Genomic DNA, 13,454 nt, shown 5'->3' with positions numbered 1-13,454 from the left:
TATATCATTATCTGGCACTGATTTTTATACAACACACGTGTATGAAAAATGTTAGTGATACAGGCTCAAAGAATGTCCAGCCAAGATTTGTTTCAAGACAACTTTATTGACATACTTTAAGATTTAGACTCTGACAATACATTATACTTTTTTTCTCAGTCTTGTATTTCACAAGCATAGCCTTCCAGCCTTGTAACTGTCAGGAGTACAAATAACAGATCTCATTAAGGAGCATGCAGATGTAAATAAGGCTGAGGCAATGATTATTTCCCTATTTTCCATTCTCTTTTTAGTAACCAACATGAGGTAATGTGAAAAAATGGTGGTAAAAGGTGCAGGCCTAAGTACAGGGAAATGCTTAAATTAAATGGTAATGTGAGCACAGCGTGTCGAGTTCTAGCGGTGTTTATCACCCCGGGGTTTATTATGCCGTTAGATGCCACTTTTGAGTAGTATTTCGGTACTTAGATTTAAGCGATATCCTCCAATGGAGTGTTAACAATAACCGATTTACCTACCTGGATACTCAAAGTGTGGAAAATGATCGCAATAACCCCCTTCACACTACAGTAAATATAATAATATATATGTATTTATCAATATATTGACTTGCTCAAGGATAACGGTCTTCATAAATATTTCATATTCGTCATTTCCTATTACCTCAGTCTTAAAAAATATCGATCAGCATTCACGGTTCTCGCATACATATATTTATATATATATATTTTTTGCTTCCCTAAAATAATATAGGAAATAATAGACAAATCATTTTAAAGTGGCGTTTCCTGCCATGGGAAACAATATGAGAAGAATGGCAACCCTGCGATTATATGCTACTTACAGCTACAGTCCCAGGTAGAGCAGTGGACACAAGGTACTGTATACATTGCTACAACATATAAAAACACATATAAAACCATTCTGAATGTAACCGGAGTGAGATATGATGGACCGGTTAGGTTTTTACAATGTGTTGAATAACAGTGTGCAATGCCTCTTTCTTTGTTTCCTTCCTCAACCCCCCCCCTTTTCCCCTCTCCCCAAAGCTGCTCGTCACAGTAAAGTGCTCCCCTCTTTCCAGCTCTCACTTCATTCCAGCACTGCCGGTGATCTGCTGTTAAAGAATGGGTGTGGAAATTGCAATCACGTACGTCCTCCTGGCCTTCCTCTTTCGTCCCAGTGGAGAGGTAGGCACACAGTTACACAAATCTGCATGCCAATGCTCGGGCCTGTGAATTCAAAGGGAGCGTGTGAGCGGCGTCTGGGTTTGATATTCTGCTCAGGGTTAGCATTAGGCCGGATTCTGGTTCCACCCAAAAGTTCCTCACCCTGCAACATGCCTCCAACGGTGTTAAAAAAAGAGAGTTAAAAAAATACAGTCACATTCCGTTACAGTCAATGGTGTCTTCTATACTGCACCTACTGCTGCCATGTGACCTTTTTCCCTTCTGCATAATCTCCCAGCTTGGTGCCATTCCTGTCCTGTTGCTTGGTGATTTCTACACAACGGGGGTGGTAATCCATATGTAGCTTTGACGACCTGCCCCCAACTCTCCCCCCTCAAATACCTCCTCTAAATTTGGGCTCACTATGCAAATCTGGCATACAATTACAATGTGACAATGCGCCACTATCATAATATGAATTGTTGCTGTAATGATTTGAGTCCTGTGTGTGTGTGTGTGTGCGCGTGTGTGTGTGTGTGTGTTTGTGTGTGTGTGTGTTTGTGTGTGTGTGTGTGTGTGCGTGTTTGTGTGTGTGTGTGTGCGTGTGTGTGTGTGTGTGCGTGTGTGTGTGTGTGTGCGCGTGTGTGCGCAGGGGGGGGGGAGGGGTTGGCGGGGGTAGGCCTCGTGATTGTCACAGACCTGGCCGGATCAGGAGTGCTCCTCTGCGCTGCCGCTGAAGGAGCGACTCCGGATGTGGTTCCTCAGCTGCTCGATCAGCTCCGGGTTCTGCTGCTGGATCTGCTGGGCAAACTGCTGACCACTGCAGAGGAGAGATTCAAGTCTCCTACGGTTATAACACGCAGCAATACTCACCATAGCAGAAGAGAGATTAGACTCTCTTACGTTGTCAGCAAGTAGCACCACTGAATATAGGGGGAACAATCTATGGTCTGTGTTCTGTTTTTCTCTGTTTTAAAATGTGAAATTGTTCAATTTCGCATCTTGAACTTTCCACTCGAAATACAAGGTATGATTGAGGTATTGTATGGTAAATGCTTGGGTTTGATTTGGGCTTGTTTGTTTCAAATGATCATGATGGCTATGCACACAATTAAATGTTGATTCAGTTTAATATACACTGATAGGCGTTACTAACCAACTGTGTATAAAACAGGCGCAGAACAGATTTGACTTGCTCTTTCATTGTAAACTACCTCCCAGCTCTTGACTTCATTTTTGTCTCTCAAGTAAATGAAGAAACCACAACTATTTGTTTGCCATACCAATGAGATCAAAATGGCGAAAAGCTTCAAAAACCAAATGGTGCTATGGAAACAGAGCCATGGAGATAACAGGGGCACTCACGCTTCAATGAGGCTGGAAATGTCTGATAACCCGCCCACTCCGGCCGCTGGCCCACCAACCGCGTTAGACATCATACCCGACATGCTGCCGACAGGGAGAAGAGTACAGTCACTGCAAGGGGCTCTGCTTCTGAACATGTAACATGCACACATTTATATTACAGGGATGAGGGAACAATTTTCCATTTCTTCCCAATCAGCCTGGGTTTTTCTGTTTTTTTTTTTTGTTTTTTTTTAATTCCCTCTGGAAAATTGATGCTACATGTACAGCACTTTGTAACAATCTCAATTATACAAATGTGCTATAAAAATAATTTGATTTGATCTGGAATCTGGGTGTGTTTCCCTTTAGCATTCATTTTGACATATTTAATTTTACAGGTATGAGTTGGAAACTTGCAGCATTCTTGTGGGCCTTGTTTATATAGTTGCACTTGGTTACATTTACATTTGTTCATTTGGCAAACGCTTTCATGCACAGTGACTTACAAGTGAGGCAAAGTTAATGTGTCTGTGGTAAATGTAGTGGTCATGGCATTTTATGCACATCCCTTTGTTTCAACTGTCACTTTAGCACTTCCTTGGTACTCTTTTTAAAATCTTTTTTTCAATAAACTAACTGACTAATAAACTCATTTTTAATATGTTCCTTTTTTCTTCCCTTTACTGTAGATGCCTGGTATGTTGTTAGCACACCACATTATACAAGCTTACTCTGAAAAACAGTAATATTCAAGACAGCCAAAGGGCCCCTTGTTTCCATTTATAACGCTGATATGACCACAGTCACTGCAGATGGTTTCCATTCTCCGCACATGACATAAATGTGAAGTCATCCACTGCAAAGCCCTTCCATTTTCTGCGCTGATGCATGTGAACATAAGCAAAGCATTCTTGACAAATAATGCAGAAATGACCACATCCAAATTTTCACACTTAAAACCTGAAGACAATGTGTAATCACATTACATTGGATAAGGTTTCACACAGCCTAGCCTGTTTACTCACAGCTGCTGCACCTGCTGATTCTGCATCACGCTGGCCGCCTAGAAACAGAAAACATATGGCAAATATTACTCCATTCCCAGGTCAGTACCAAGCTCGCATGAAGTCAATATCCCTAACCAAGTTGCTTACAACAACCAACAACAACAACCAACAATCAACCAATATAAGACATTACATTTCACAGTTGGTATACACATTCTGTACGTGCCAAAAGGTAATGACACAGCGCACTGTGCCTTCCCATGCAAATCAAAGGGCATTTAATGCAGCTCTGAACTATCTGATCCCTTCAGCAGTCGACAGGACTGCAATGGTATATCATTAAACCTAAACTTTCCCGTCAGATTCACAGAGGCAGCCTGGCCAGCACTGAGCCCATTGTGTTTGATCTTTCAGAGGACCCCCTGGCCCCTTAACAATGTCATAGACTGGATTCCAGACCGGAGCTGCCAGCCAAAAGGTCAATTTAGACAGCATTCCAGTCTGTGGTAATAAAGCAACCACGAGCGAGCTTGTGTGGTGAGGAGCGGATGGTCCGCGCCGGGCCTTACCATGCTGATAAAGGCGGGGTTATTGATGAGGCTGGCCATGTCGAAACCGAGCCCTGTGGCGGTCTGTGGAAAGACGAAATCCAACAGCACGGTTTATGGTTCAGCCAACACCTTCCGTTCATTCTCACCACGAGATCATTGCGGAGTGTCTATCAAACAGGTGGCCCCGATTTTAATGTTATTTAAAGCATCTCGAGAAGCAGTGTCAAAGCGTTGAACCCAGCACTGTGCAACGCAGAATGAATGAGCAATCTGGAAGGGCGGGCTGGAAAATGGACCTGAGAATGAGGCTCAAATTTACAGGGCATTCACCCCACATACCATAAACCTCAGAGCGTGCTGTCTGAAGCCTCTTTCCTCACGGGGCGTAACAGACCAGAGCCCGCGGCGGAATACCGGCATGCAAGCTGAGAGCGCCCTTGGGACAATTACGCTGACTTCCTGCCACTAATATAATGGAATAGCTACGGCTCTGCTCCGCAGAGCTGTAATCAGGATTTACTGCCGTTTATTTGCCTCAGATGCCTAATGCGGAGTGACTCAGAGCTCAATTTTACGGCGCAGTTCTCCATTTATTATGTGACCCGCTCGTGCGTCTGCTGTTTGTGCAGGCCGGGGCACGTCCGCAAAGTTATCAGTCGAATTTAAAGGGGCAATATCCTGCAGGGACGTGAACCCGCAAACCCTCTGGTCCATTTTCCCGTGTCCCGGACGCTGCCTTCTGCTGCCACGTCACTCACAGGGCTGGAGGCCTCCTTCTGCTTCTGCTCTGCGATCTTCAGGTTTGACTTGTACGTGTCGTTCTCCGGGTCCAGAACCAGCGCCTTCTTGAAGTAAGTGATGGCCTCCGGGTACTTACTCATGGCGGTCAGGGCCAACCTGGAACACAAGGGGCATGATGGGATACTCATCCTACAGTTCTCAAGCAACAGAAACGTGCACCTTGGTGGCTGAGGTGTTCATAGCCATTGCTAAGGCAAGATTGATATTGACACTGTGTTACGCATAAAACTGCAGGCTACCGCTGGCCAAACGGTGGCCTTCAGGCCCCACGCAGCCAGAGCTTTGTATGCGGCCCTTTAAGTGAATGTGAAGAAAACAAAAATAACATTATGGGTTGGATTAATGCTATGACAAAAATGTTACAGTCTGGTCCTCTGAAACATATAACATTATATTACAGTATAGACAAGTATGAGTGTTTCTTGGTTATTCCTGTCATGTTAACAGAAGCATAAAACTGACAGTACTGCAATGCCAGCCATTCAACAAGCTCCCCCTCATATCAAAAGTAAATAAAATGAAAAGTATAGTAATTACATATTAAACCTTTTGAAACATAGCTCCTAATGTAGGTTGTGCTACCCACTCCTGCTGTGAGTTACGTTTCAGAGAGAATTAAAAAGACTATGCAGCACACACTCAACTACAATCTAAATATTACATAAAATAAAACAACTGAGGTATAAAAATGCAAATAAAACATTATTGACACTTCAAACACCACTTCAATATTTAACTGAAATGCTGCAACTGTGACAATGTTATTTGCTTTAGACAAATACTGCTGTGACACCACAGGCAATTTTCCTTTTAGACATCCCAAATAAATTTGTCCCCCACAAACAACTGGTCACACTGCTATGGTTTTTGCAGCAGATTTTGGTAGTACGTCCTTCTGTGATCGATTATTTAAGTTCATGACTGAATGATTATTACAATGTTCTACAAATTTACAGCACATATAAAATCTGTGCAGCCAGTGTAACATATGTCCATCTCTGTTCAAGACTCCTCTGTGCCAGATGTCCCTAAGCTACCTGTGAATGTATGGGGGTCTTCCTTATAGTTCATGTCACTGGTGCTACAGAAATGTCCACAACTATTTGTCATAATGACAAGTCTGTGTATTAATGGCTGCGAAGCCTTGAGAAACAGGGGATGACATTACAGCCATGATGACATTACAACTGCCAGTGGATGGACCCTTGTAAATGCTTGAGTCCATCTGAGTGAACACACAGAGATGGCACCCGAAATGTCACAAGTGACGAGCTTCCGAGAAGTGGATCGGAATTTCACAACTGCCTCTCGCCCGCGAGGCCTTGGGACACATGAGTGAAACCATCCTTAATTTTGAAAGAGCTCCACATTTAAGTTTCATGTCATTAACAACATTTCGGATTCATTCCGGACACTCCCTGCATTCTGACACGGGGTCGATTTCAAGGTCGCGGACTTTTCAGTTTGTCTTCATTGGTGAGCGCTTGTCGTGGCTGATCCCTTCATTAAGCTCACAAATGTGAATCCCAAGAGGCCGTACCAATCCTGCATCCTGGCCAGTAACTGACACCGCTTACAGACTGGCGAAGAGTTATGGTCGCCCCATATTTGGCTGTGCTTTGATGTGCACCTTGTAAAATCACCCTGTCATCAAGCAAGTACGAAGTTCTTTGTATGATTTTCAGCTTACTAAGAATATGGGGATGTGAATGACCACCCGTGGCACAAACACCTGAGTTAGATGGCGGATCTAGTTTCAGCAATCCACTCAGAATTCCATAATACGAAACACTTTGTGAGGTCTTTGTGAGGGAGGCTGTGGATGCCACGTAGGCTGAGCAGTCTCTCCACGAGTGAAAAGCTTGTCTCTGTATACCGCACCTATGGCCTCTATCACAGCCAACGCAGCAGACACTTTCTGCCTCGCGGGAGATTCCTCATTCATAAACTGTCTGATGTGACATTTTCAAGCTGCCACAGCCCAGGCAAGGAAACAATACAAATACTGTGGAGGGATGCTGCCTCCCAGAAAGAAGGAACACCGCCTGCGTGATTAAGCCAGCCTCATATTTCACAGCTAGAAGAGAAAAAAACATTCTTATTGCTTTTAGAAAACTATGTATTTCTTTTTTACTATACAAATTTATACCAAATCCAGGCCCAAATGAGCCTTGTGTAGGTAAAACAGGATGCAGGATTGGTACGGCCTCTTGGGATTCACATTTGTGAGCTTAATGAAGGAAGATGCTTCACTTTTAGTCTATCAATTAATACAATGTTGTGATCTGGTTGGTATTGTGTATCTGCATCTGTATTTTGTGACAACCCATGTCCATCCCTTGGGTGCTAGAGCCTTTCGAAAAGTGAATGGTGAATGTATAATCCCAAAGCTGACCCAGAAGCAGTATCAATCCACACGCTTCCTCCCTGGGCAACAAGCCCCAGATCCCAGCAGCCTTAGCTTACCCCATTCTCCCGTAGGCCTTGCTGTAGGTGGGGTCAATCCCGATGGCCCGCTCGCAGTCACTTGTCGCCTCAGTGTAGTTGCCCAGTTTACTGTATGCAGCAGCCCTTAGAGGGGAAGGGGCAGCGAGGACCGGGACAGAGAAAAGACACGTGCTCACTCATGCGCCGTAACTAATGCAAAGCGACAGCTTTCTGGCGTTATGCCTCTATCTGATGAATACAGCAATGTGTCATCTCATCCATTTTAGCTCAGCGTGTGACATAACCCAACATCCATCCTAGTTTGTTTTTGAGGCCAGTGGTAATTTTGGTAAGAATCTGAAAGGATCCAATGATTCAGTATAGCCTATAAAGTTATGAAGTACTAATCTGAGAAGGAGATTTTGTCGACGACCCCTGTCTGACACCACAGACGGATACTAAAGATACAGGGTAGGGTGGTTTTCTTTCCATTTTCTTTGTACCTGTTACAGTAGTACACTGCATTTCTCAGGTCCAGGTCAATGGCTTTTGTGTAGCATTCCACCGCAGAGCTGTAGTTCTCCTCCTTCATGTGGTTGTTACCTGGAAACGCAGTTCAGACCCATTCACAAAACTGACGTCACATGCTCATGTTAGACGCTGATGTCACCTTTACTTGAATAGGTGTGATGCATACTGTCTGTATACAGCCTACCTAGCCTGTGCCTGCATCTGAGGACACTATTATGGTGCTGCTGTGAAAAGACTATGTTTAACAGGAATTAGGATTAGAATTGCTTAGAAGAGGAGCAACTGAAGCATGAACAAATTATGTATGAGCAATTGATCTTCACACATCTTCTACATTAATAACATTTAAGGCCATAGTTCAGCTTCAGTACTTTACCAGAGTTTACCTATACCTCATTCTATTTCTAATTTAGGCTTGCCTTGCTCCTGCATTACGTGTGGCTCTCATATCAGACAATGAAGTGAAGAGTCAGAATTTGAAAATGCCCTTAATACCATCTCCTAATGCTATTTTGAATAAAGTGAATCTGATGCTTGATTGGCTCCAGTCCTCCTCCACACGAACAGTCCCGGGCCAGCGTGTGAAAATGGAGCCCTGCCTCAGGTACCTTCGTTCTTCAGCTGCTCAGCCCTCTCAGTGTCCTCTGCAGATGGCGAGATCTCCGGTATGGACAGGTTGTCGTTCTGGGGAACACACAGGGCAAACTGAAGTGTCAGCACAGCGTAACAGAAGATGTAGTTACAATGAGGTATTCACAACATTGGCCTGCGGTAGCACCGGCCTGTATCTATTTCAGCTCCCGTAACCGTACGCCGAGAGATGGAGTAAAGAATTTGCCAGCGTACCTGTGATTCGCTTACAGTCTGAAGAAGAACATCAATTTTAACACAAGGACGCTCCAAAAAGAATAGACTCCAGTGCTGAGTCCTCCTTGAAAGGGGCCCTTTGCTGCACATGACCTCATATTGGAGTTCCTTTACACACACAAATCTCTCTCTCATGTATATATATGGGTATATATATATAGGGGTCAAGCATTCAGGCCTGTACCGTTCTCTTGGTGTACGCCACACATGTTCGCCCACTTGTCAAGAATATGGTGAAGTATGACTCATCTGACCATATCACTTTTTTCCACATCTCTGTAGACCAGTGACCTTGGTTTTTGCACCACTGAACTCTCAAATGTGCATTCATCTTTGTAATGAGGGGTTTACGCACTGCAACCCTACTATAATATCCCTTTCTATGTAATTGTCAATGGACTGTTCTTGCTGATACAGTCTGATCACGTCCTGCATTGACATTCTCAGTCACCTGAGGTGATGTCTTTCCCATAGATCTAAATGCAGATGTCACTTTAATCACTGTTCCTATTGAAATACTAGCCAGTTGAGCAGTCTTTGTGACTGAAGCTCCTGCCATCGGTGCCCCAACAATGAACCCTCTTTCAAAGTCACTTAGATCTTTTCCTCTTGCCATCTTGATCCAAAAATTTTGTAAGATATCGATATATTCAGATGTAATCTCTTGACAACTTCTTAAGGGGTCAACACAGTTGATCCAGTACAGAAGGTGTCAACACTTCACGTGTTCTCACATATATGACAGGCACATGCTTTGGATCCTCTCCCCACCTTAAACATGGAGTTGAGGAAGATCTCAGTCAGGGGCTGTGGCACTGCCAGGTGACTGTCGCTGGAGTTGATCTTGAAAGTCGTCTCCAGGCACTGAATCGCCACTGAGTGAGCAGGAGGATATGAAATCACAAAGAGGGTCACATGCACCTGAGGCTTCCTGTTCAGCAACCATCACATTCACCTCTAATTGTAACCCACGACAATGAAATAAATCCTTAATCACTACTTACACTACTTAAAAAGGTGTACAAAGCTGGTGAGAAAAAAGAAATAAATGTGTCCACAGAACAACAATTTGGAACACTATTTGAACTAGCTCTTAAGAATGTTTGCTCCATTCCAGTAGTGCACAATGTCTTCAGTTCTGAAGCCTATTCTGGGACGATAGTATAAAAGGCTTGCGCTAAAATAACAAGGTCTGCCTTACATCTTCGCTGTGGTTCATGATATTTTTCAGGGAGATGAAAGCAGCAAAGCATTTCTATTTTCCAATTAAAGAATGTCATCAAAACAGACATGCCCTTGTTTCTCATGCTAGGATGAAGCAGGGGTCTGATGTTGGTCTACCTTCAAGGCTTTCTTGTTCGTCTGAATTTAGGGTCCCGCAGTGTGTTTGGTCTCGGAGGAACTGCACAATGGAAAATGCCAGACGCTTCTCCACTGCCATGGTGTCTGCCTTCACCTCACTCCTGAGCACCAGTCTGAAGTGGACACGAGAATTCAGGAAACTAGACATCCTATGACATCATGTGGTAACTGCATAACCCAAGGCTACAAACAGATATCCCATCTCTCTCTACCCATTTACATTATATCACCTGGATTGCCTGTTTTTGTGGGGTCTGGGATTTAAAGAACAAAAAACGAACTCAAACTTACTCAAACTTGGATCAGTGCGACCACAGATGATTGATTTCTGTGAGACCAATGTCTGGTATCTCTGATATTTTAATTCTTGACATTCTGTTCATATGTAATGCATGGCAACAAAAACATCATATATAAATATAATAATTGGGATGCCACGTACCTGGAATGTGATGTTATGGTTAGCTGAGAACAAAAGAAACATTTTTGACATTATTAAAGATATTGGAGATAAACAATATGGAAACAATTCAACCTCTGACATCATATTTAAAGGAAAATTTTCAACAGTACATCAGGACGTTCTCAGCATTTCATGTTGTTGCACTTAAAGGAAACAGACTGCACTACATACAGATGGTTCTGGCTGAAAGGTTACAAGTTCAAATCCTTGGTGGGATCCATCTGCCATGCCAAGGAGTAAGGTATAGTGTATCACTGCATAGGTCTGTATTGTTGTATTGACACAATCCTATACTTATATACTTTTTCCAGAATTTGTGTAAAAGTATGTTTACCTTTAAAAATAAATGCATTTAAAATTCTCTCTAAATAACAAATTGTTTAAAAAACAAATACACTGTAAAGTGTTTTAAGCATATAACTAACATAACATTTTAGTTATTAATAATTTTACCTACCATATGAATGTGAAACCAGTGTTACAGCTAAAGAGGCTGAGACAGAATACACATGCTACTGAATTTATTTTGAATCTAGGTTACTGTATTGCAGGTGGCTGACCTCCTGTGGTAGTCAGTGTCCCAAAACACCCTTTATGGCACAAGATGGCTCTCTCCCTCTTTCTGTGATGAGCTCCAAAAGGCTGAATCAGACCCTAACGCATTTACGTAATGACACATATTCCTGCTAATGCTAGAATGGAACTGCGTCCAAAAAACAACACATCAGAAAACCAAACCTTTTCATACACTTTACTTGACGCCACATGGTATTTTCAGCATAATATTGCCTCCATTTGAGGAATAGTTTTAGATCTGCTTAAAAATTGTTAAGGCGACAAGAAAGGACACGTGCTATTGACCCTGTTAGAATATAAGTCTCATTATTCCCCTCTGAGAGTTGCCTGTTAGCAAGGTATCTGACAGTCAGAATCTTTTGCTTTCATCACACACTTACTCTATAAGCAGATACCTGTAAGCACATGTGTGTCTCAGATAGCTTGTAGGTGTAAAATTCGTACTCAACAATAAAAGCCACAGACCGGCACAGCCCATCTCTGGTAAAACTGTTAACTGCTGTTCCTAATTGGCCAAGGATGATACCACATAAGCTCCCCATAATTTCATTTATTTTAGTATGAATATTTTTGTATGTTTTTGAGGGCGAGATGAGCTGTTTCCAGGCAACTGCTCATTACCCAGCACAGCTGCAGTGGATTTAAAAAAAAAAAAGAATTTTTAAACCAAAATTACATCTCTTGGTAATTTCAATACCTTCTCCAAATTCATAGCTCGTTCTTATGCTGATCTCTGAAATTTTCTCGTAATAAAACCACAGCAAAATCAAGTGGGCACATATACTGCACTTGTTCAAAGTGGCTCGATGTCACATCTGTACCATTTGCTGCGATCAGGGAGAGCTCACCTGTCAGTACTCTCACATAGCGATATGATTTTGAATAAGTTCACTGATGACTGCCAGTGAATCGCGCAGATACCGCCATCACGTCGCAAACAAGTAATCTCTTAGCACAGAAACTTAACGGTATTTCCAAATTGCATCAAAACATACCCTGGAAGTACATAATGCATTTTTTCGTGCTGTCATGAGGAATTTTAGTCACCGATAACGTCTCATACGGCCAGTTCGAATTAAGATACATTGTACTGGAAAACCACTGATATGCTCCGATTGTTCACACAAAATAAAAGCCAGCGCGGTTGCACGTGATGCACGTGCCAAGAAGTGTAGGCTGTGTGATGTAATGTCAACAAGAGACATAAGATTTTATCCTCCAGATGTTGGCCGATCTGTAAGGCATCCAATCAGATCTGTCAGTTATATGTGTCCGATTATGCATCAGTCAGAATCTTTGACATTGCGTATTTACTTAACAAAGCCACCAATATGAATTTTCATCGATGATGCCTTAGCATACAGCAACAGCAGGCTAGCGAGCTATAATGGCTGGTATGTTCAATGCGTTGTCTGTGAAAACCAAAGCAAAGGCCCGACCCACCGTTCTCTCATCTTCTGTGCCACATGTACACGTCGCCTACAACCTTATTGTGCCAAGGGATGCTATTAGGGCCCCCGCCCACCTACCTGAGAAAATCTCCGGCGGTACCCACAACACCGTCATCAAAACTTGTGTCAGATCAATCGGCTCCGACGCGCCTGCGCTGTTCGCGGCGGAAGTGAGCCTTCTCAATACTCACGACTGGACCTGGCATAATAGCGAGATAGCGAATCATAGAGAGTGAGAGAGTAGGAGTTCTGATCGCCGGCATGTTTGATGTGAAGTTTAGGATGTTTTCCTTGAGCCTTTCAGTCTTTCGAAACGTTAACAGGTACAAAGTTCTTTGTGGGTTGTGTTTCATTCTTGTAGGTATGGCAAGCTATCACAGTACGTGATTTCTTGATCTAACAAATAAGCTAACGGTACATTCTGACAGCGGCACTAAAATTAAAGACATCAGTCATTACTTGTGACGTTTACAGGCATACCACACCGCCCGTGAAACCGGAGCTCTCCGTCAGCTTTCCAGATCAAATAAGAATTGACGTGGAAGTAAATAAAAAAGTTAACGTGGTTTGCCGGGTAGCCACATACCTGACGTGCTAGCTACCTTTGACAACTTAGCTACTAGAAACTGACTGACTGGAAACGTTTGTCATAGAGCTGGCTGGACGTCTAGCTAAGTAGGTGCTTAATAGAAGGGCTATTAAATTACCGTATGCGCTCTGTGCCAGTCTTGGGGAAAGGCTAACCATAGTTAGCAAGAAAAACACGCACAGCACGTGTCCCGTCGGTGGGTCGGGTTTCTCCGCTTTGGCTATAACCTTGAGGAATTTATTGTGTTGATACAACAAGAATACTTTCGTACGAGCGAATTTGGGAGTAGGGAATCGCTGACTAAATTGCTTCA

At 43.1% G+C, this 13,454-nt stretch overlaps 1 protein-coding gene across 1 annotated transcript; it reads right to left on the bottom strand.

The window, feature by feature from the left end:
* Positions 1-86: 86 nt before the first annotated feature.
* sgtb (small glutamine-rich tetratricopeptide repeat (TPR)-containing, beta) lies at positions 87-12,707 on the bottom strand. The gene is made up of 13 exons (XM_036529235.1): positions 12,631-12,707; positions 10,505-10,527; positions 10,042-10,175; positions 9,472-9,575; positions 8,442-8,517; positions 7,806-7,905; positions 7,342-7,446; positions 4,833-4,971; positions 4,093-4,155; positions 3,542-3,579; positions 2,535-2,618; positions 1,869-1,989; positions 87-1,232 (listed from the first exon to the last, which is right to left on the bottom strand). The coding sequence occupies exons 3-12, from the start codon at positions 10,139-10,141 to the stop codon at positions 1,878-1,880; spliced, it is 921 nt and encodes a 306-aa protein (XP_036385128.1). The 5' UTR covers positions 10,142-10,175; positions 10,505-10,527; positions 12,631-12,707; the 3' UTR covers positions 87-1,232; positions 1,869-1,877.
* Positions 12,708-13,454: the final 747 nt, after the last annotated feature.

The sequence above is a fragment of the Megalops cyprinoides genome, chromosome 5, assembly GCF_013368585.1.
Source record: "Megalops cyprinoides isolate fMegCyp1 chromosome 5, fMegCyp1.pri, whole genome shotgun sequence".
In the NCBI taxonomy this organism is placed as follows: domain Eukaryota; kingdom Metazoa; phylum Chordata; class Actinopteri; order Elopiformes; family Megalopidae; genus Megalops; species Megalops cyprinoides.
Note: the sequence above shows the minus strand (reverse complement) of the source record. Positions and strands in the feature narration are given on the sequence as shown.